At 37.5% G+C, this 23329-nt stretch overlaps 1 protein-coding gene across 32 annotated transcripts in view; it reads right to left on the bottom strand.

Moving 5' to 3' along the window:
* Positions 1-23329, bottom strand: part of PTPRD (protein tyrosine phosphatase receptor type D) — a 1411192-nt gene that overhangs the window by 159894 nt on the left and 1227969 nt on the right. For 11 of the 32 annotated variants that reach the window (XM_064381700.1, XM_064381675.1, XM_064381734.1 and 8 more), the window contains 5 exons: positions 22641-22667; positions 18344-18461; positions 6596-7183; positions 6061-6161; positions 4513-4772 (listed from right to left, as the gene is read on the bottom strand). In XM_064381700.1, coding sequence (XP_064237770.1) covers positions 4513-4772; positions 6061-6161; positions 6596-7183; positions 18344-18461; positions 22641-22667 — 1094 coding nt within the window. The remainder of the gene's footprint in view (positions 1-4512; positions 4773-6060; positions 6162-6595; positions 7184-18343; positions 18462-22640; positions 22668-23329) is intronic. The other 21 variants (XM_064381777.1, XM_064381781.1, XM_064381779.1 and 18 more) reach the window with 5 other exon arrangements.

Below are 23329 nucleotides of genomic sequence, written 5' to 3'. Positions count from 1 at the left end.
CTTCTGAGCAACAGCAGCAATGCTAGCTCTGACTGGCATTCTGCTCCCCAAATCTATTGAAATAGAAGGTTTAAGCACCACAGAATTCCTGATAACAGAACTTGCAGTATCCTTAAGGCTGTTACAAAAGAAATTTAGCCTTTCTGTGAGGGAACACTCCTGATTCGCCCCACAAAAAAATATAAAAACCAAGTATAAAAGTAAAGATATATTAAATTAATCAGAAATCATTAAATTGATAAGAAACACTTTTGTTTCTAGGTGGTGAGGAGTTGAGGAGTAGGGGTCAAGACCTCCTTACTAACTTGGTCAGAAATGAGAGCATGGTTTCTGTTGGTCAACAAAACAGGTGTCAATCACCAAAACTGCATTTTGCTTGAAAACAAATAGGAAGCATTTTTCTGGATAGCTTTCATCTAAATGAAAGTTACCAACCTGCCCACAGTTCTAGAATGAGTTCTGTTTCTTCCTCTCACTTTTCTAATAGAATATTGAATAAGAAGCTACAATCTTTCCTAATTCCTAAACTTGCCAACCACTGCAAGTGACACAGTGTGGCACAGAGCTTCTTGTAATACCTGACCCTGCCACATTAACCAATCTAGAAAACAGGAATAGTGACGTTACACGATGATCCCTTTAAGAATTCCGCTAAACAGAAATCATCTAAGGCTTTTCACTAAAAGATTTGCTTTTTATTTTCTATTTCTTTGATACTTTTCCCACTCAAGTACTTTCCTGGTTTAGTCTTTCACTCATTTTTTCCCCAAAGTGGCTGTAATATATTTCTGACAATCTTTAATGCATTTCTAGAAAACAAAAAATGTCCATAATAATTTGCTTTCTTTTTCTGCTTCATAATGGTCTCATTTCTGTGATGTCAAAGTTTTATACCTTTTCCCTGACTCCCATTTCAAATACAGAAGGAGAAAGTGCGTAAATAAAACAAAAACATTGAACAAGCTAAAGAAAAACCCAAAAAGGTAGGAAACATTCTGCAACATCTGCAACTCCTTCAGAAACTGGAAAATAAAACAAAATTTATGACCGATGAACTGAAAGTGCCAATTTCCAATAATAGCTAACATATTTTACCATGACAATTGGTGAACAGCCTCTTAATGATAATTTATTTCTATAAATAAAAGTATTGAAAACCAATAGTAAATGCTGAAGAATATATACTATTCTAAAAACTATACTATTCTATAAAATATATTCTATTCTATAAAACTATACTATTTTCCTCTTCCAACTGCTCTTTTCCTAAAGAGACTGTATGTTTTTTTAATGGAATGAATTTACAGTCCATATCTTTTCCCTTTCCTTCATTATTTGTAACTTTTTCACCTTTCTTAAATCTTTCTCATGCTATCAGACTCAGATTAGATATGATCTCCTTCAGGGGGCCTTCCCTGACACCCAAGTTGGGTTAAAACGTGATATTTATGTTTTCACAATACCTTGCAGTACTCACCCCCATTACGTTAACATCATCTATTTCCTGAATGTGTTCTCCTATATAAGGTAGGACTTAATCTCAGTCATCTTTCTATTCCCAGAAATAGCACTGACAAAATACTGTGTAAGGAATACGTATTTGTTGGATGACAGCAAGAAAGTCTTAAGACATAGACAAGTACAATGTGACCACGTAACAACTGCTAGTCTTTCTCCTGCCTCTACACCATCACAGATGCCATATATCCTGAGTGAACAGCTATCTCTCCCATGGCCCAGCTAACTTCCTGTCCCTTTTTAAGTGTCAGTTTAAAAAGCCTCAGCTGCCATTTTCTCTAGGACTGCTGAACTAGTAAGCCGGAGTTAGGAGGCTTATCTACGGCCTCCCTTATCTATCTAATTTTCTTTATTACAGGACTCTGCTTCAGTGAACTCTTTGCTTGTCCAAATTCGCCAATTAACTATGCTGTATGAGAAGAACAAGAAAGAATACATTGTCTCTACTGAATCCCTGAAACATTGAACATTAGGGTGGGTGATCAAGAAATAACTGATACATCTATGGTCTTGATGGTTTTGTAGGTAAATACTTGTCCCTAAACTCCTTGAGTTGTATACATTAAATATGCACAGCTTCCTACAAACTACATTTCAATCACATTGTTTTAAAAATTCATAAATATCCTTTATCTGTCAAGATCAATTAGCAAACATTCAGAATGAATACACAAATGGAGAAATATAATCTCACTGTCATATTGAAATTTGCGAAATTACACCAATACTGCATTCTCATTTTCAGTTTTCTGCATTATAGAAAAAGAAGAGTAGACAAATGTGAAGACCTTATTTTACACTGAATTTATTTTAGTAATAATATTTTAGAAATTCTTTTCACTGAATTTATTCTAGTAATAATCTTTTAGAAGTTCTATCACCTAGTTGAAATTCATCAGTTATTTTATCAAATAACAATTGAAAGTTTACTCAGGAAAGGTTGTTTCAGGATGTGTATCATGTCTGAACTTCTTAACTATACTTAAATTTCACAATTATACTATTTTAAAACTGCTTATTTCTGATTTTATGTTTTAATACCTGATTTTCTCAGCCATCTGCTTTAAGTTTTCTGGAGTTTGGGGAGGTTTTGACCACTTTTTGCATTTTCTTCTTTCTAGAAAATCCCTTTGCCTTCCTGCTATGGCTCAGTTCTCTTCTAAGATTTCTAATAATCCCTCTCTGTGTCCTCTACTGGCTCTCTTCTTCCTATTAACTGACACTTTATTTTAGTCTTTTGCTTCATATCTTCCCCTCACTGCCTCAGTGATTCTGCCTTCTTCCGTGAAACGCATTTACGAGCTCTTTTGTTAACAATTCGTAAATGGGTATCCTTAATCTTAATAGCTTCTCTTAGCCCACATTTCTAACTAGGTATTCCACTGATACTTCATATTAATACACACAGAGTTAAACTCATTTACTTCTGAATTTTTTTTTTATTCTTTAGGTTGAATCGCATCATTCATTGTCATCCAAGCTCAGACCTCAGAGCCATATTTTACAGTCTTGATCTCATCATAAAGCAGCTACCAATTTCTGCTGTACTATACTACTCTAGTATATCTCATGTCTGCCTCTGCATCCTATTTCCATCATCATCATCATCTTCCTTTAGAATCTTGTTATTTGCCTAGAGTCAACAAACTACATGACCACCTCCCAACAGTTTTCTCTACCACTATCTCTGTGGTGCTCCAATCTATCCAACTTCCAACAGTTCAGGAGCTATGTATAATGCCTCTCTGCTTGACCTTCAAACCTGGCATAGCAAGTTTCATCTAAACTTGAGGGTGAGAGACAGAAGAAACGAGAGAGAATTTATCTTATTCCAAACAGGTAGCACGATAGATGCTCAACAAATATTTCCTAAAATGGAAAAAATAAAACCTCCATATTATAGAAATGTTAACATGTCACTCTCTTGTATAAAGAGCTTTAATGTATTCTCATTGTCTAGAGGATACAGTTCCAACCTCTGGGTATGCCTTGGCTCTTGTATGCCACCTTCCTCCTTCTCTCCTCACTTGTGGCCAGGCACTCTGATCCAGCTGGATGGCACCACTTGCTGCCTTTAGTAATGGGCCTACACACATATCACTCCCTTTGCATATAGTCTCTCTTTTATTATTTGTATGCCATTTATCCCTCAAGATTAAGTTCAGAAACTTCTTCTACCCATTCTGAATTAGCTGCTCTTAAGATAAGGCATAATTCTATCATTAACACTTACTACATCTGTCTGTTTCTCTGTATCTCCCTCACTCTATGGTAAGCTCTTTCAAGTCAGAAACCCATCTTTTTTTATTACCCGGAGTCTACCACAGTACTTGTAGTTCAGACATTTTGGTGAATATACTTTTCTCCTTGTATTTATTATGTGACCAACCACCTATATGTCCTTGGACAAACTATTTAATTGACAGGATTTAATTTTCCATTTTAGGCCTGTTGGCTTCTATGTTGTTCTACATTCAAACCAGAAAACTTGAATTTTCTAACGTTTATATTTTTTCCACTGTCATTTTTAACTTGTTGGAATTCTTATTTTTTAATACATTGGTGTCATATACCATTATCTAATTTCCTCCAATTTATTTTTCAGCCTTATATTACTTTGTAAGACTTCATCATAATTAGAATCATATTTTGCCAAATATTAGTTAGTCACCTATTCACCTTATTCCATATACTATGACATAAAATGCTTTGTAGTAAGAACCATGTTTTCTATTTGTTTTTCTGACTCTCCTAAATAACACTGTCCCTAGAACACAGATTTTAAAACTCTGTGTTAAATTAATGAAAATGTGCATTGTAATGAATACTAGGGCACATGGCAACAGAATTTGGATAGCAAAACTGGGAGTCTGAGCAGAAGAATCTTTCACTACATTCAGCAATATCTTCTTTTATAACCTCTATAATTTTGAGATGTATTGTTCCTATTTACCTGTAATTCTTTCCTTCAGCCCAACCTTTTCATCAACTTACTTTATATTCTCATTTGCAGGTACTTCAGGCAGTTGCACAGTAATCATGCCATCCAAGTTGGTCTTCCCAATGAAGGCAGGCTTGGTACGTAATACATCGGGCGCAGTCTTTGCTGTGACCCTGTGCTGCAGCCCACCAGCGCTGTTTCCACGATTTGTCAGCACGAATGAATATGACTTCTCAGGCTTCAGGTTGACAATTAATTTCTGTGTGGCTCGGCCATCCACTTCTTCTACCATTTTCCCATCATCATAAAGAATCTAAAGAAATAAAACCAATCAAAAAATTCTGGTTATCGGCGAGGCAAAATATATTTTCTAAACCAATGTGTACTTGCTATGGAAAATGTATATAAGGTCAACACGAATTTTAGGTGACTTCTAAGCCCATGAGTGGTCACAATTCTGGAGATCGCATCAATTTTCCTGTCACTTCCTACTGCATTATGATAAAATGTTTCTAAGTCTATCAAAAATTACAAAGATATATATAATAACTTTTCAATATTAGACCTCTCAGTTGTATGTGATCTTAATGGAATATGTGCAGAAAATCTCTATGTAATATCAATATTGCTTATTTTCTTCAGTGTCTTCAATGTATTATCAATATGGCTTACTTTCTAAAGGTTTTGGTTCCTCTTTCTAAATATTTTTATTCATTCATTCATTCATTTGAGATGGAGTTTCGCTCTTGTCACCCAGGCTGGAGTGCACTGGTGTGATCTCAGCTCTCTGCAACCTCTGCCTCCTGGGTTCAAGCAATTCTCCTGCCTCAGCCTCCTGAGTAGCTGGGATTATAGGCATGTCCCACCACACCTGCCTAATTTTTGTGTTTTAAGTAGAGACAGCGTTTCACTATGTTGGCCAGGCTGGTCTCAAACTCCTGACCTCAGATGATCCGCCCAACTTGGCCTCCCAAAGTGCTGGGATCACAGGCATGAGCCACCACTTCCAGTTTATATTTTTTACTTTCAAAAATGTTTCTTCATTTCTTATTTCATAAATATGTACTTGCTAACATCTCTTAATGGCAAACCAGAGTTTGAAATGTGTCAAGAATTCAGGCCAATGAACAAATTCAGAAACTCTCAGGGTATTATAATATAAATAGGTAGAAACCATGTAAATTTCATTCTCTGGCTGAAAAACAAAAGCACTAGCTTAGATGTAAAAGGTTCAGGTTCAAAGTAGTAGGTAACCTACAAGTGATGCCAGCCCTGGATTTAAGCTCCAGCTCCCTCTTCAGAGTGAAAAAGGACACACTTGAAAAATACCAAACTGTCTCCCATGTGAAAGTCACAAATGAGAGTAGTAAGGACCATGGTGAAACCCCGTTTCTACTAAAAATACAAAAAAATCAGCTGAGTGTAGTGGCATGTGCCTGTAGTCCCCAGCTACTTATGAGGCTCAGTCTCAAAAAAAAGAGAGAATAGTAAGGACATGTGGCCAAAACCAAGTGGTCTGCTTGCTCTGCAAATAACTTACCCAAATAAACTGTCCCCTCTACTTTTATCTGTGATCTCTCACAAATTAGAAAACAACTTACTTTGAAAGGCATGGCGGAGTTATAATTCTCTGGAATCTCCCAAGACAGCAACACAGAAGTCTTCATTACTGCTTTGACATGAAAATTTTTTGCAAACACTGCTGGAAAAGGAAAAACAGTGTATTTAAACTATTCTTAAGACATATGAGCTGTCCTTTTCCACCATGGACCAAAGGGCTTATGCTAAATGCTGTCTACTTTGATCAGAGAGAGAAGTATGATTTTCCTACCTGTTTAGAGCATTCATTTTAATACCCCATTCTCATAAAGATCTTTCCTTTCTCTCCAATTCAGCCAACTATATTGTGTTTTCCTTACCTGAGGACATTGGGGTGCTGTCAGCCAGACTTGCTTGACATTCTATAACTGAAATCTAAGGCATCCAAGACGTAGTAAGTTCTATATACTTTACCTTTTTGTTTTTGCTGAACCTATTAATATGAATGGGCTGATCAGTTATTATTGCCTCAAAATACTGATTTCCAAAGACTGACATTCCTTTAAAGGAGGAAGGCTGTAAGCAGACAAATCCTACCTTGATCCACAGGCAGTGTCCTGAACTGGACACTGGGACTATATGGCCCGGGCCCTTTGCTCGTATGAGCACGTACTTTTACATCGTATGTGGTATCTGGTTTTAAGCCAGTGAGTGTCATAGTGGTGTCAGCTGGAACAATAAGCTGCTCCATTGGAAGAAGGGGGATGTTGATATCCCTATAAAGAAGGGTATACTTGGTGATAATGCCATTTCTCTCTGCCAGGACAGGTGGTTGCCAAGTTAACTGGACAGAGGCTGAAGTGGTGCCTTCCGAGTGAAGGTTTTGAGGGAATCCAGTCGGTACTTCTTCTGGAATGGAAATCTCCTTCACCATCTCCTCCCCAAAGCCCACTTTGTTTCTGGCCGAGAGCCTAAAGACGTATGATGCTCCCTTGTGGATGTCTGTAGCTGTAAAGTGATCTTCTTTTTCAGAGAACTCAAGAGTAGTAAGTGGCTCCATATCCTTGCGGCCAAATTTTAGACGGTAGCCCTGAAGAGGTCCAAATGTGTCCACAGGAGGGTGCCACTGAATGAGAGCAGTATTCATCTGAGTGTGGTTAATCACAAGTCGAGGTTTCCCTGGAACTGGAGCACAGGGGATGGAGTGGTAAGACCAACTAATCTGAACGTTCACATTTCAGTCACTGCCAAATGAGGAAGTTCCACTCTACTGGTATTCCCTTTTTGTTATTTACCACCACCACCAACAAAAGCAATGTTTGACCTACATACCTCTGTGGAAATGGGCTCCTGTCTTACTATATTAAAGTAGGCTGAGATACTAGAATTTGATAGTTGACACAAAACAGAAATTATCATTGAAACAACAGCTTCAGGGAACTTTTTTAACACCTGCAAGTTTTAAACCTTCACACATAAAGGTTCATATCAAAGATAAATTACTTTGAGCAAAGATTTGCAAATTAGATATCACTGATAAGAATAATAATTATAACGATTATTTATTCATTCAGTATGTGCAATGTACTGGTGTCAGGCTAAGTGCACTGCATATAGTATTCACAATTAGTTTACATTCCTGTCTCCTGACTACAGTCTCTGATTAGTTATTATTATCTCTATCTTCTATAATGAGAAAATGAGGCCTGGAAAGGTAAAAAACTGTCCTCCAAGAGAGGAGGCCAGCAGGTAACAAGCGAGAAATCTATAAGGCAAACTCAGCTCTGTGTGAGTCAATTGCTTAAATGCTTAATTGTGCTGTTATATTGCTTAAAAGTTTAAAAAAGAGTATAAAATAATATCGCGATGACTTACTATGAATCTAATTTGCACTTTCTGTCTAACTTTATGTCCATATCACTCATTTTCATCAAGTTCTTAATTTGTAAAATAGGAATTATATTAAGATCTACTTTATATTGTTCTTGTGAATAAATGAGGAAATTCATGTAAAAGTCTTAGCATGAGGTTCTGTATTCTATTAATATTAATAATCATAATTATTAATAATCTGAATAAACTTTTTATGGTGAAGGGCTAGCTTCCAATGAGTAAAGAATTTATCTACCTTTAAGTTAGGTATGTGAAAAGTTCTAATCTACTCATTCAATGCATTATGTCTGTATTTATTTTTAATGGAGAGCAATTATTTCTGGAATCCACAGTGAAAGGCACTGAGGGAGAGTCATCAGAATCAAAACTAAACCAAGTTAACAGAAAGAAGAAGAAAGGCCAAGTATGGTGGGTCATGCCTGTAATCCCAGCACTTCAGGAGCGGAGGTGGGAGGATGGCTTGAGCCCAAGAGTTCAATACCAGCTTGGCAACACAGCAAGACTCCATCTTTATGGTATAGAGGTGGGGAGCACAGAGAACAAGCATGGTGCCACCTGTCTGTAGTTTTAGCTATTCAGGGGGCTGAGGGGAGAGAATTGCTTGACCCAAAGAGTTTGAGGTTACAGTGAGCTATGATGGCACCACTGCTCTTCAGCATGAGTGACAGAGTTAAACTCTGTCTCAAAATTATGAATGTGAAGAAGAAAGATGGTAGCAAAGGAGAAAAGTTTACAGTAATGTGAGACAGGTGTCAAAAAAATCGTATCATGGATATGCAGATTAAGGTAAAAAAATCACTAAAAAGATTATGAGACAATACACAGAATACTAACCTCAGAGATGGTCTGACTGGCCTCTTCATTTTGTATTTCAGAAAGTGAGACCCAAGTGGAGATGTGCTTCACTCTAAGAAATATCATTAAGATATTTCTTTCCTTAACCAATGGAGTAATAGTTTTGTTTCACAGGGAAGACTCATAGCATGCTTATATAACTCAGCTAATCTACAGTGTGTGAAAAGAATAGTTCCTAAAATTGTAATGGCAATTAAATAACATGAGTGTTGTGTTATACACATAAAACATGTGCTGAAGGTGGGTCCAGGAACCACATCATTGTGTACTCATTGTGTTCCTCAGGAGAAATGCACCCAGAGATCTTAACAACCAACTAACACTCTCAGAACACAACCCATCCGTAAGTTGGATAGTGTGTGAACGATTCCATTTGCTTTTAATATGTTTACAATTATCTTAATTTTAAAATAGTACTTTAAGGTAGAGACACTGGCAGACATCTTTAATTTCCCTTTATGTTTATGCAGCATTTGCATGATTTGTCCATGAAAATGTCAGCGATGGTGTCAAAGATTAAACACCTGAGTCTCTGCGAGAAAAATCCATGGTGAAATAGAGCTTTCAGCAGAGAATACAGCCTTCAATAAATGAACTGAATTGAAACAAGTGGGTGGAAACATAACTATTAATTCTCAACATTCTCTAGGGACAACAGATTAAATATATTTATTAAAATTTTATGAAATTCTGGTTTCAATGAACTGCATAATAATATATACACTATGTATCTTATTTCTGTAAAATGCACGTAAAATTAGACTAAATAAAAATAATTTCTTTAGAGTGGATCCAAGATGGCCAAATAGGAACAGCTCCGGAGTGCAGTTCCCAGCAAGAACAATGCAGAGGGTGAGTGCCCACCAAATTTCCAAACAAATTTTCACTGCCCACAGACCAGGAGATTCCTGGGTCGAAAAGTGCCACAAGTTTTCAGCACGGCCAGCGTGGGTTGATGCACAGAAACTCACACAAATCTGGGTGGCCATTTCAACTGGTGCCTGGAACACAGAGGAGACAGAGCCACCCATTCAAGTGAAAGGGATGGGGCAGAGACAGGGAGCCATGCGATCTGGCTCGGCAGGTACCACCCCCACAAAACAAGCAATCTGAAACGCTTTGGACTGATGATTTTGCAGCAAGCACAGCTGGACCCAGGATGGTCCAGCTCAGTGTGGGGAAGGATGACCACCACTACTGAGGCAGTCCGCCACTACCCAGGCAGCTCACACAGCAGCTGGGCAGAGCATGTGGCAGTTCAGCAACACCTCTGCTGGCAGACGGTGACTAGACTACTCCATGAGGGGCAGGGTATCTATGGAAAAAGGCAGCAGCGTGACAGGAACTTATAAATAAAGCCGACCTTCCTAGGACAGAGCACCTGGGAAAAGAGGCGTTTAAGAGTTCCGCTGTGGCAGACTTACAAGTACCTGCCCAGCAGCTCTACACGGAACAATGGAGCTCCCAGCACAGCACTTGAGCTCCTATAAGGGACAGGCGGTCTTCTCAAGCAGCTCCCCGACCGCCATATACCCAAAGAGACACCTCATAAAGGAAAGCTCAGGCTGACTTCTGGCAGGTACCCTTCTAGGATGAAGATAACAGAAGAAGAAACCAGCGGTAACCCTTACTGTTCTGCAGCCCCCATGGGTGATCCCCAGGCAAGCAGGGTCTGGAGTGGACCTCCAGCAGTCCTGCAGCAGAGGGGACTGACTGTTAGAAGGAAAACTAAGAAATAGAAATAACTTCATCATCAACAAAAAGGATGTCCACTCAGAGACTCCATCCGAAAGTCATGAACTACAAAGACCACAGGTAGATAAAGCCACTAAGATGGGAAGAAACCAGCAGAAAAAGGATGAAAACACCAAAAACCAGAACGCCTCTCCCCCTCCAAAGGATCACAACTCCTTACCAGCTAGGGATCAAAGATGGATGGAGAATGAATCTGAAGAACTGACAGAAACAGGCTTCAGAAGGTGGGTAATAACAAACTTCTCAGAGCTAAACGAACATGTGCTAACCCAATGCAAAGAAACTAAGAACCTAGAAAAAAGGTTACATGAGATGCTAACTAGAATAAACAGCTTAGAGAAGAATATAAATGATTTGATGGAGCTGAAAAACACAGCATGAGAACTTCGCAAAGCACACACAAGATTCAATAGCCAAATCGACCAAGCAGAAGAAAGCGTATCAGAGATTGAAGATCAACTCAACGAAATAAAATGAGAATGCAAGAATAGAGAAAAAAGAGTGAAAAGAAAAGAACAAAGCCTCTAAGAAATATGGGATTATGTGAAAAGTCCTAATCTACATTTGATAGGTGTACCTGAATGTGACAGAGAGAATTAATCCAAGCTAGAAAACACTCTTCAGGATATCATCCAGGAGCACTTCCCCAACCTAGCAAGCCAGGCCACCATTCAAGTCCAGGAAATACAGAGACCACCACAAAGATACTCCTCAAGAAGAGCAACCCCGAGGCACATAATCATCAGATTCACCAGGGTTGAAATGAAGGAAAAAATGCTAAGGGCAGCCAGAGAGAAAGGTCAGGTTAGCCACAAAGGTAAACCCATCAGACTCACAGTGGATCTCTCTGCAGAAACCCTACAAGCCAGAAGAGAGTGGGGCCCAGTATTCAACATCCTTAAAGAAAAGAACTTTCAGCCTAGAATTTCATATCCAGTCAAACTAAGCATCGTTAAGAGAAGGGAGAGAAAAAATCCTTCATGGACAAGCAATTGCTGAGAGAATTTCGTCGCCACCAGGCCTGCCTTACAAGAGCTCCTGAAAGAAGCACTATCCAAGGAAAGGAATAACCAGTACCGGCCACTCCAAAAACATATCAAAGGTAAAGACCATTGACACAATGAAAAAAATGTGTCAACTAACAGGCAAAATATCCAGCTAGCATCAAAATGGCAGGATCAAATTCACACATAACAATATTAACCTTAAATGTAAATGGGCTAAATGCCCCAATCAAAAGACACAGACCGGCAAATTGGATACAAACTCAAGACCCATTGGTGTGCCGTATTCAGGAAACCCATCTCACATGCAAGGACAAACATAGGCTCAAAATAAAGGGATGGAGGAAGATTTATCAAGCAAATGGAGAGCAAAAAAAAATGCAGGAGTTGCAATCCTAGTCTCTGATAAAAGGGACTTTAAACCAACAAAGATCAAAAGAGACAAAGAAGGACATGACGTAATGGTAAAGGATTAATGCAACAAGAAGAGGTAACGATCCTAAATATATAAGCATCCAATACAGGAGCACCCAGATACATAAAACAAGTTTTTAATGACCTACAAAGAGACTTAGACTTAGACTCTCACACAATAATAGTGGGAGACTTTAACACTCCACTGTCAAATTTAGACAGATTAATGAGACAGAAAGTTAACAAGGATATCCAGGACTTGAACTCAGAACTGGACCAAGTGGACCTAATAGACCATTACAGAAATCTCCACCCCACATCCACAGAATATACATTATTCTCAGCACAGCACTGTACCCACTCTAAAATTGGTCATAATTGGAAGTAAATCACTCCTCAGCAAATTCAAAAGAATACAAATCATAACAAACAGTCTCTCAGACCACAGAGCAATTAAATTAGAACTCAGAATTAAGAAACTAACTCAGAACTGCACAGCTTCATGGTAACTGAACAACTGGCTCCTGAATGTCGACTGGATAAACAATGAAATGAAGGCAGAAATAAAGATGTTCTTTGAAACCAATGAGAACCAAGACACAACATACCAGAATCTCTGGGACACATTTAAAGCAGTGTCTAGAGGGAAATTTATAGCACTAAATGCCCACATGAGAAGCAAGGAAAGATCTAAAATTGACACCCTATCATCAAAATTGAAAGAGCTAGAGGAGCAAGATCAAAAAAACTCAAAACCTAGCAGAAGACAAGAAATAACTAAGATCAGAGCAGAACTGAAGGAGACAGAGACACAAAAAACCCTTCAAAAAATCAATAAATCCAGGAGCTGGTTTTTTGAAAAGATAAACAAAATAGACAAACTGCTAGCCAGATTAATAAAAAAGAACAGGAAGAAGAATCAAATAGATGCAATAAAAAACAATAAAGGGGATATCACCACCAATTCCACAGAAATACAAACTACAATAAGAGATTACTACAAGCAACTCTATGCACACAAAACAGTAAACCTGGAAGAAATGGATAAATTTCTGGACACTTGACCCTCCCAAGCCTAAACCAGGAAGAATTAGAAATCTTGAATAGACCAATAAACAAGGGCTGAAGTTGAGGCAGCAATCAATAGCCTACCAACCAAAAAAAGTCCAGGTCCAGATGGGTTCACAGCTGAATTCTACCAGACGTACAAAGAGGAGTTGGTATCATTCCTTCTGAAACTATTCCAAACAATACAAAACGAGGGAATCCTTCCCAAATCAATTTATAAGACCAACATCATCCTGATACAAAAACCCAGCAGAGACTCAACAAAAAAAGAAAACTTCAGGCCAATATCCATGATGAACACAGATGTAAAAATCTTCAATAAAATACTGGCAAACTGATTGCAACAGCACATCAAAAAGCTTATCCATCATGATCAAGTAGGCTTCATTCCAGATGCAAGGCTGGTTCAACATACACAAGTCTATAAACGTAATCCACCACATAAACAGAACCAAAGACAAAAACCACATGATTAACTCAATAGATGCAGAGAAGGCCTTTCACAAAATACAACAGCCCTTTATGCTAAAAACTCTCAATAAACTAGGTATCCAAGGAACATATCTAAAAACAATGAAAGCTATTTATGACAAATCTACAATCAATATTATATTGAATGGGCAAGAATTGGAAGCATTCCCTTTGAAATCTGGCACTAGACAAGGACGCCCTCTCTCACCACTCCTATTCAATATAGTATTGGAAGTTCTAGCCAGAGTAGTCAGGCAAGAAAAAAAAAAAAAGTATTCAATTAGGAAAAGAGGATGTCAAATTGTCTCTATTTGCAGATGACATGATTGTATATTTAGAAGACCCTATCTTCTCGGCCCAAAATCTCCTTAAACTGATAAGCAACTTCAGCAAAGTCTCAGGATACAAAATCAAGGTGCAGAAATCACAAGCATTTCTATACACCAATAACAGACTAACAGAGAGCCAAATCATGAGCAAACTCCCATTCACAATCACTGTAAAGAGAATAAAATACCTGGGAATACAACTAACAAAGGATGTAAAGGACCTCTTCAAGGAGAACTACAAACCACTGCTCAAGGAAGTAAGTGAAGACACAAACAGATGGAGAAACATTTCATGCTCATGGTTAGGAAGAATCAATATCATGAAAATGGCCATACTGCCCAAAGTAATTTATAGATTCAATGCTATCACCATCAAGCTACCAATGACCTTCTTCACAGAACTGGAAAAAACCACCTTCAACTTCATATGGAACCAAAAGAGAACCCACATAGCCAAGACAATCCTAAGCAAAAAGAACAAAGCTGGAGGCATCATACTACCTGATTTCAAACTATACTACAAGGCTACAGTAATCAAAACAGCATGGTACTGGTACGAAAACAGAGACATAGACCAATGGAACAGAACAGAGGCCCTGGAAGCAATGCCACACATCTACAACCTTCTGGTCTTTGACAAACCTGACAAAAACAAGCAATGGGGAAAAGATTCCCTGTTTAATAAATGGTGTTGGGAAAACTGGCTAGCAGTGTACAGAAAACAGAAATTGGACCCATTCCTGACACCTTACAATAAAATTAACTCCACATGGATTAAAGACTTAAACCTAAGACCTAACACCATAAAAACCCTAGAAGAAAACCTAGGCAAAACCATTCAGGACATAGGCGTAGGCAAGGACTTCATGACTAACACACCAAAACATTGGCAACAAAAGCTGAAATAGACAAATGGGACCTAATTCAACTCCAGAGCTTCTGTACACCACAAGAAATCATTAGAGTGAACTGGCAACCAAAAGAATGGGAAAATTATTTGCTATCTACCCATCTGACAAAGGGCTAATATCCAGAATCTACAAAGAACTAAAACAGATGTACAAGAAAAAAACACCCATCCAAAAGTGGGTAAAGGATATGAACAGACACTTTTCAAAAGAAGAGCTATATGAGGTCAACAAACCTATGAAAAAATGCTCATCATCACTGATTATTAAAGAAATGCAAATCAAAACCACATTGAGATACCACCTCACACCAGTTAGGATGACAATCATTAAAAAATCTGGAGACAACAGATGCTGGAGAGGATGTGGAGAAAAAGGAACACTTTTACACTGTTGGTAGGAGTGTAAACTAGTTCGATTGTGGAAGACAGTGTGGCGCTTCCTCAAGGACCTAGAAATAGAAATTCCATTTGACCCAGCAATCCCATTACTGGATATATACCAAAATGATTAGAAATCATTCTGTTATAAACACACATGCACATATATGTTCATAGTGACACTGTTTACAATAGCAAAGACCTGGAACCAACCCAAATGTCCATCGATGATAGACTGGACAAGGAAAATGTGGCACATATACACTATGGAATACTATACAGCTATAAAAAATGATGAGATTGTGTCCTTTGTAGGGATATGGATGAATCCGGAAACCGTAATTCTCAGCAAACTGACACAAGAACAGAAAATCAAACACCACATGTTCTCACTCATATGCGGGTGATAAACAATGAGAACACATGGACACACGGAGGGGAGCATCACACACTGGGTTGTGTTGTGTGGGGCCAAGGGAGTGACAGCGGGGGAGGTGGGGAGGTAGGAGAGGAATAACATGGGGAGAAATGCCAGATGTAGATGACAGGGGGATGGAGACAGCAAACCACATTGCCACATGTGTACCTATGCAACAATCCTGCATAATCTGCACATGTAACCCAGAACCTAAAGTACAATTAAAAAAAAAAACACGGTTTCTTGATGCAAACCACAAATATAGATTGCATTCTAATGTAACATAAAATAACTCTAATTTATTTTATGTCATATATACTCTTCTCCCTTTTACATTTTGTTACCCTCTTATATTCTTTTAAAAATCTTCTAGGATTTCAGAATTGGTACATATGTGTAGTTGCCCTTTACTTTTTAGCAATTGCAATCATTGGAAATCAACTGAGGTACTCACTCCCAATGGCTCTAAATTTAGCCTCAATTTAACCAAATACCAAAACGGCAACAATCATAATTGACTAGATTTAGGTGAATATTTCCAAATTCTCCCTGTCATAGTCATCTTTTGATCATCCTTAAACATACCTGTTCAATACAGTACTGAAATTCAAGGAAAAATATATAGAAAATGTCAAACCAATGAATTTTCTGTTTGCCTTTAACCTCAAGGCCTCAGGCAGTAAACCAATTATTACAATACAGAGTAATGGGAATTTTAACAAAGAAACTACAAACATGGCATAATCTTTGAAACATAAAAGTCAACATTTTCTTTAGAATCATCCTTTAATTTATAGGAATTTTACATAGATTACTTAAACTATGATGAATACTCTTGTTTCAAAGATATGATTATTTACAGGTTCTAGAAACAAGGTATAATAAGCAAACATCCCACAATCAGGAAGTTTACTATTAAATTTCACGAGAATTCCTGAATTCTTTGTGGGAGCTGTAACTAAATACCTTTATAATTGTAGTTATTAGTAGTGCACATCTGTGAGATAAACTCAGTAATTCTTCACAGTCATGTAAATATGTGAGGATTTTTAAAACAGTATACAAAACAAAACAAACTGATATATTCACTAACTGCATGGTGATACACCATGAGAAGGGACTGCTTACGCAAAGGAAAACTAGAATTTCTCTCTCAAAGGAATTAAATTTGGATTTTTCCACCTTCTTCTTTGGTGCAGTGGGGAGGTCTTACAAAACTAAATGTGTAGGTATCTAAATTACAAACGTTTTCTATCTCAATACCCAAGCCTCTATTGATTAAGAAGGATCTGAAATTGTAAATGAAAATTCCAAAATAATTCTATATATGAATAAGTTCCAAAATTCTAAAATGTCAATTGCATGGTAACTAAAAAGAGATGAGCTAGACTTAGTGACATTAAAATAGGCAAAATCATTCCTTTTTCTAAAATTCATATCCCTTGGCTCTAAATCCTCTACTTTCTTGTCATCAGAACATGACCCCATTTTGTGGGCAACAGGGGAGTGGTGCTTCATATAAGACATTTCAGAGTTATTATGACATACTTATAAATGTAGGTGAAGGACATATATTTTCTTGGTTGCCGATGTTCTAATAGAGACTGATTCCATAGCCAGATAGTCATCATGCCCCTCACTGAGTATGTGTCTGCTCTTCAGAGCATTAAATTGGCTTGATACAATGGTATTCTTCAAAAAAAAAAAAACCTAGAAGACTCTGCCTTGAAGGAGTTTTGCCATCTGTAATTCTGCTGCTGGAGGCAATTCCAGGTGGCAGGATGCGAACGAGGCAAATCTTATGACATTTAGACAAAGGTGGCATTAAGCATGGCACCCAGGAGGGCACTCAACATCACAGCTGTTCTTTACTTTATGCCTTTACATAGAGGTATGTTCCTAAAAAGTTGTTTGAGAAGTGATTCAGGCAGAATAAATCAAATCGTGGCTTACATGTTCACGGGAGATTGCTATGTATGAGGATTGCAGGAGAAGCCTTCTGCAGTTATCTCTTAATTTACTGGTTCTACAATGCCAGATCATCCTTCATGCTGGCTTTTCCTAATGTGGCTGACCAAAGTAACCCTAAAAAGCACTAAAGAAGCCTTATTGTTTAGAAAGGAGTAACTTTATACTATTTTCCCTTCTTGCTTTTCTTCTTTTTCGTTTTCTATCTTCTGTTCACTTTGGCTTCTTTAGAATTCCCACAGCAGGGATGGGGAAGACAAAAATGACAAAAGGTAACCCTGTAAGTTATGGACTCAGTTCAAGATGGCAGCTCTTCTAAGGGGATTCGTTGTTGAGAGAAGTTAAACTTGTTTGACTTCCCTGCCTAGTCACCTTCCCTCCAGACCTTCATGGGACTTGATCCTTCACCTCATTTGAGTCTCAACTTAAATAATCCTTCCTCTACGAGACCTTCTCAGCCCCTAGAGGCTGTCTGACCCTTAATTGTCTATGTACTTTTACTTTTCATCTTACCACTTTTGACATTTCATTATATACTCATTTTGTCACTTGTTAATTATCTAGTTCCAATCAGAAAGTAAATTTCTTGAGTGCAGACTGTTTTTCTATTTTGCTGATTGCTTCATCCCCAGTGCCTGACACACAGAAGGTGCTCAAAAAAATACTTGTTGAATGACTGACTGAATACCTGGACAAAGTATGCACTTGGATAATTTTTTCCCCTGATCTATTTCTTTGTCCCTGAACTAAAAACACAAAAGTTGACCTTAGTCCATTTATTTCTTCTGCTTTTACCATAATAAAAGCCTGGTAGAAAACAACCATATCATTTAGAAAGTCAGTATTATTATTCAAGGCACATACATGCACAGAGATGATTACCTGCCCCAGTGGTGGACACCAGTTTGGGCTTGCTGCGAGCGCCATCTCCTTTGGTTGTGTAGGCTGTGACAGTAAGGGAGTAGGAAGTTTCGGGCTGGAGCCCAGAAATGATCATGTCCTGAAATGACACAATAGAATGTCACTGATTCAAAACATACTACTAATGCCCTAGGGGAAAAACAAGGCCGTCCACCTTCATTCTGCACATGCTTGCACATTCCTTGCAGCCATGCTAAGCCCTGGAAATTTCATGCCTGAGCTCATGCTATGGAGATCTGTTTTCATGCTGATATTGAAGAGGTGTCTTCAGGCATCTTGGGAGACAGCTCTTGGTGTATTAGTCAAAAATATGAAATCTGGAGCCAAACTTCCTGAATTCTTAAACTCACATGTCCTTACTTGCTTGGACAGACCAAGTAAGTTTACCTCTCTGTGCCTCCATTTCCCATCTGAATGTTGGAATTATAATAGGACCCCACAGGATCATATGATTCATATCAGGTAAACTCATAGAACTATGCCTGGGTCATGGGAAGGATTCCATAAAAGAGCTATTGTTTTATGCCAACAGCTCTCCACACATATCCACGGTAAGCCACAGTCAGCATAGTCTGTTTAATCACTACAAAAGATTTTTACCAAATGGTTGTTGTTGGATCTAGATACCCTTAAAGTAAATTTTCTTAGGAGTCTCTTATTAATTGATTGTATTATCATTTTTATTGGTTATTTGTATAGGCTATGAGCAGAAATCATTATCCAGTGAGGAGAATTTTCTGTCAAATTAAAAAGCAGCCCATAAAAGCAAAGAATACAATAGGACTTTAGTTTCAGCACATCACCAATATGTGCTCAATTTATTCTGAGTTTCTAAAAATAGTTAAATATCACATACTATTTCCCCAAATTCTTAGCTTTCTCTTAGTCAGGGCCCAAAGCTGTGGCAGTTATAAGACCAGATGGTCTTTGATTTATTCCTTTAAACTACAGGTTACGGGATTCTTTAGAGATTCTGGCTATTAACTTGGTCTAGTATTTTAAGAACAAATACCAGAGCTGCATGCATGCATACACAAGCACACGGGTGTCCGCGCACACATGTGCGCGCACACACACAGCAATATAAAAACCCTTTCAGATTTTTGGCACAGCTGTGTTTTCAAATTGAATATGGATAAATTTAGAAAAATACACAATGTCATTGTCTTCCAAATCTAAACACAATGTGATGACGAGTGAATAAATTAGACTGTGTAAAATACAGAAGGGTTTTTTAAGCAAGGCTATAACAGATACCATAAAACTCAATTGTTGAAGCTGATCCCAAAATATGACAGCTTCTTACAACACGCTTTGTCAAAAGAGTAGAAATATCTCATTGTGGAAATTCAAGAAGTTCAGATATCATCCTGAAGAGTCACTGGAAATTTTATTCTGCTAGATAAATGGACCATCTAGGAGAGATGTTTTATTTCCAGGACCTTGGAATGGTTTCCCTAATGTTACAGAGGATACAAAAACCAAGCAAACTATCCAAGCGCAGTACTTTAAACGACAGTAGACACACTGGCTGTCCCAAAAACTATGACGAGCAAATGCCAGTGTTATTGCTTTCAAGGTTTCCCTCACTGGCCACTGGAGTGCTGCTGAAAAGCAGGCTCAGCTAACTGGAAAAAGAAGCAAGGCTTGCTTCCATCACCAAATTTTGTAGCAAGAAATGTGTGCACTCTGAGCCTTATCATGAAATTGGAGTTAACCACACATATCCGTTCTCTTGCCCAGGTTGTTGGGGAGTAACCTACGTAACACAATTTGAAATTTGTCGAGTCCCCTGCAGTGGTATAATCTCAGCTGGACACAGCTTCATCTGCCGTGATCATATCCTTTCGTGGATGACATTTTCTTTCTTTAAGTGGCGGATACACTTCCTTCCCTGGTGGTTTCAGTGTGCTCTGTGAGATGATGTGCCTGATATTACAGCCAGTACTCCTCATTCTGTTTCCTCCTGTCCTGTCTCCACTTTGCTTCTTGTCCCTGACTGTTAAAAGTTGGCATACCTGAGGTTTGATCTACCGTTTCTCTCTAATCTTAAAAAAAAAAAAAAAACTGCACTCATTTACAAACCTTAAATAATTATTTCTGCCCATATTCCTGATTTATTTCCAGCTGTGACTTAGGATCTGAGTTCTAGTAGCACATACATTGTAAATATCTGCTGGATGTCTTCCTGTGACTATCCAGTGTTATTTCAAGTTCAAGTGAACTAAAACTTCAAAGTCATTCCCAGAAGTAGACTCTCCCTCCTTACTTCCGTATTTTAATGAATGGGAACACATCTGGCAAAACTTATGAGTTATCTTTGACATCTTTCTCTTCCTCAGTTCTTAGCAACTTTTTGCCAGTACTTCCTTTTATTGATCCTATCATTTTTTTCATTCCTACTGCCTCAATTCTGTTGAATTTTTATCATTTCATGACTAAATTAGTAAAATAACTCTTTTTACCTGCTTTTTTATTTGCCACCTTTTTACGCTCTAATCTCTCCACTAAGTCTCTGGTTTTTAAAGTGCAGGTAATGACCCATTTAGTAGGCAGTGAAACCAATTTAGTCAGTCATGACCAGAATTTAAACAAACTAATCGAAATGAAATGGAATAAACTTGAATACTAAATGTTAGTGTTTATTATACATTTAAATACCTATGGTTCTATAAAGTTTTTATTTCAGTTAAACATATGTGTACATTGAATCATGATATATAATGTATTTCTTACTGTGAGTTATAGTCAAAGAAGTTTATGGTCAAAAACGCTGCTGTACTGGCATTCCCATGAGAACTGATACCTTGGACATAGTTACAATATTCCCAAAAAGAGCCCTGTGCATTGGCAGTAAATATTTATTCAGTGAATGGGAGAATACCTTCCTGACAGCCTTTAACTCATTTTTCTTTTTCTTTCTTCTATATTGCTCTAATATTGAAGTGTTAAAGACTGACCAAACAGATTTTTAGCTTGACTCTTCTGGTATTCCCAGTATTATATTATAATTTACCTCTTAGCTGTACTTGCAACTAAGATTACTTATATGAAGACTTCATTTATAACAAATTGTCAGGCTCACTGTCACCTAACTATACTACATGCTCAACTGTCTCAATGACTGGTTTTGCTGTGCTAAACTTAAAAAAAAAAAAAAAAAAATATATATATATATATATATTTATGTTCCACCTCCAACTTCCCAACACACACACACACATAATTTTTCATTTATTCAGTCCTTAGCCATCCCTTAAATTTTCACCTAAGCTACTGGACTCCTTTACCATCCAGGACCATTGTCTCTGAATTCCTAGCTTTTATTGACACGGTCCACTAGTTTACTAATGCATTAATGGACAGTGTCAATGTCTACTGCTGTACACTGCTTTGGGCCATACCTTTTGCTGCATTTTATGAAACTTTTCAGAAACTTACTCTTCTCTAGCCACCTAGAATGTAAACACTAGAAAGGCAGATGTCATGTCATGTGTCCCTTGCAGTGTAATATACATAACAGTCCTTCAATAAATAACATAGAGCTTTCATTCAAATATTTAAAAAACATTCCTCCCTCTGCAAGATACCTTCTACTTCTTGGCATAATCCATTTGTCACTCAAATATGTACGCGTAAAGTGAAAAACAGCCACTTGTAGATAAGAGTTATTCAGTGCCAGATCTACATCTTGTTATCCACTGGATATGTAATCCTAGAGTAGGATTTATGAGAAGCCTACACCAAAAAATTTGATATGTCCAGTCTGCCATGCCTCCATTTAAAGCAAGCTTGTCCAACATGCAGCCCAACATAACTCGTAAACTTTCTTAAAACATCATGAGCTTTTTTTTTCTTTTTTTAGCTCATCAGCAATCGTTAATGTTAGTGTATTTTATGTGGGGCCCAGGACAATTCTTCTTCTTCCAATGTGGCCCAGAGAAGTGAAAAGATTGGACAACACCCCTGAATTTTAAAGCATGCCTCCTCTGACTATGTCACAAGGCAGAGTTAGTAGCAGCCATCAAAACAAATATCACAAGCCCATGACATTTCTTATGCAGTCAATAGCACCATGCTGATTTCACAAAACAAAAACCAAAATAAAAAGTACACCACAGAGATAGCTTAAAAATAATTTGTTAGTTCATGCATCCAAGCAAACTCTGATGACAGATCACAAATAAGTGAGAGAAGGATGTCAGAGGAAACAAGCATATATAGTCTGCTTTTGACGAAACACTCAAAAATTACTCACATGTTCAGTAGTATCATCAAATTCCCACTGATTGAGAATAAGAAGTTTGGGAGGAAAACAAAATAAAAAGAAATAAAATTTAAAGCCTTATACAGGCAATGTTGCCCTTCTTAGATTAAAAAAAAAATAGAATAAAGAAACAATTGAAGCAGTGTGTACAATAAAATTCCAAATAATATGTGTTTTGCTGCTACCTCCACTTCTAATTAGGAGGTCAAATTAAATATATATTGCTACTGTTGTCACTAAAACCAGCTAATATTCTTTAAATATATGGTTCACTGAAACATATCAGTGAGGCACAGAAAAAGCTAATGTTTCTAATCATGTCCTACTCATAACATTAATTTTGAATTCTATCTTAAGTTATACAATTAAAAGTCACCATTTAGATTAATATCGTTCATTATATTTAACATGTATAGCTTCAGTGAAGTCCTGTGAGATGTAATGAAATTTCAGTGCAGAGTGAAGAAAAATAAATGAGATGGGAAAGAAAGAAAATACACAAGGAAAATCAGCAATTAATAAAGAAAAGCCAACGAAGAAGAGAAAAAAAGACAGAGTTGAGATTTAATGCATTTGGCATCATATAATTTCATTAACTACCATATTTTACAATGGAAATAGAGATAGAATTACAATTCTCTAATGTAAAATATCTAAGAACCAAAGAAGACCATCGAAGC

The sequence above is a fragment of the Aotus nancymaae genome, unplaced genomic scaffold (genome assembly GCF_030222135.1).
Source record: "Aotus nancymaae isolate 86718 unplaced genomic scaffold, 86718_ANA_hifiasm-v0.15.2.pri h1tg000003l, whole genome shotgun sequence".
Taxonomy (NCBI): Eukaryota; Metazoa; Chordata; class Mammalia; order Primates; family Aotidae; genus Aotus; species Aotus nancymaae.
The sequence above is the reverse complement of the archived record's forward strand: the minus strand, read 5'-3'. Positions and strand labels throughout refer to the sequence as shown.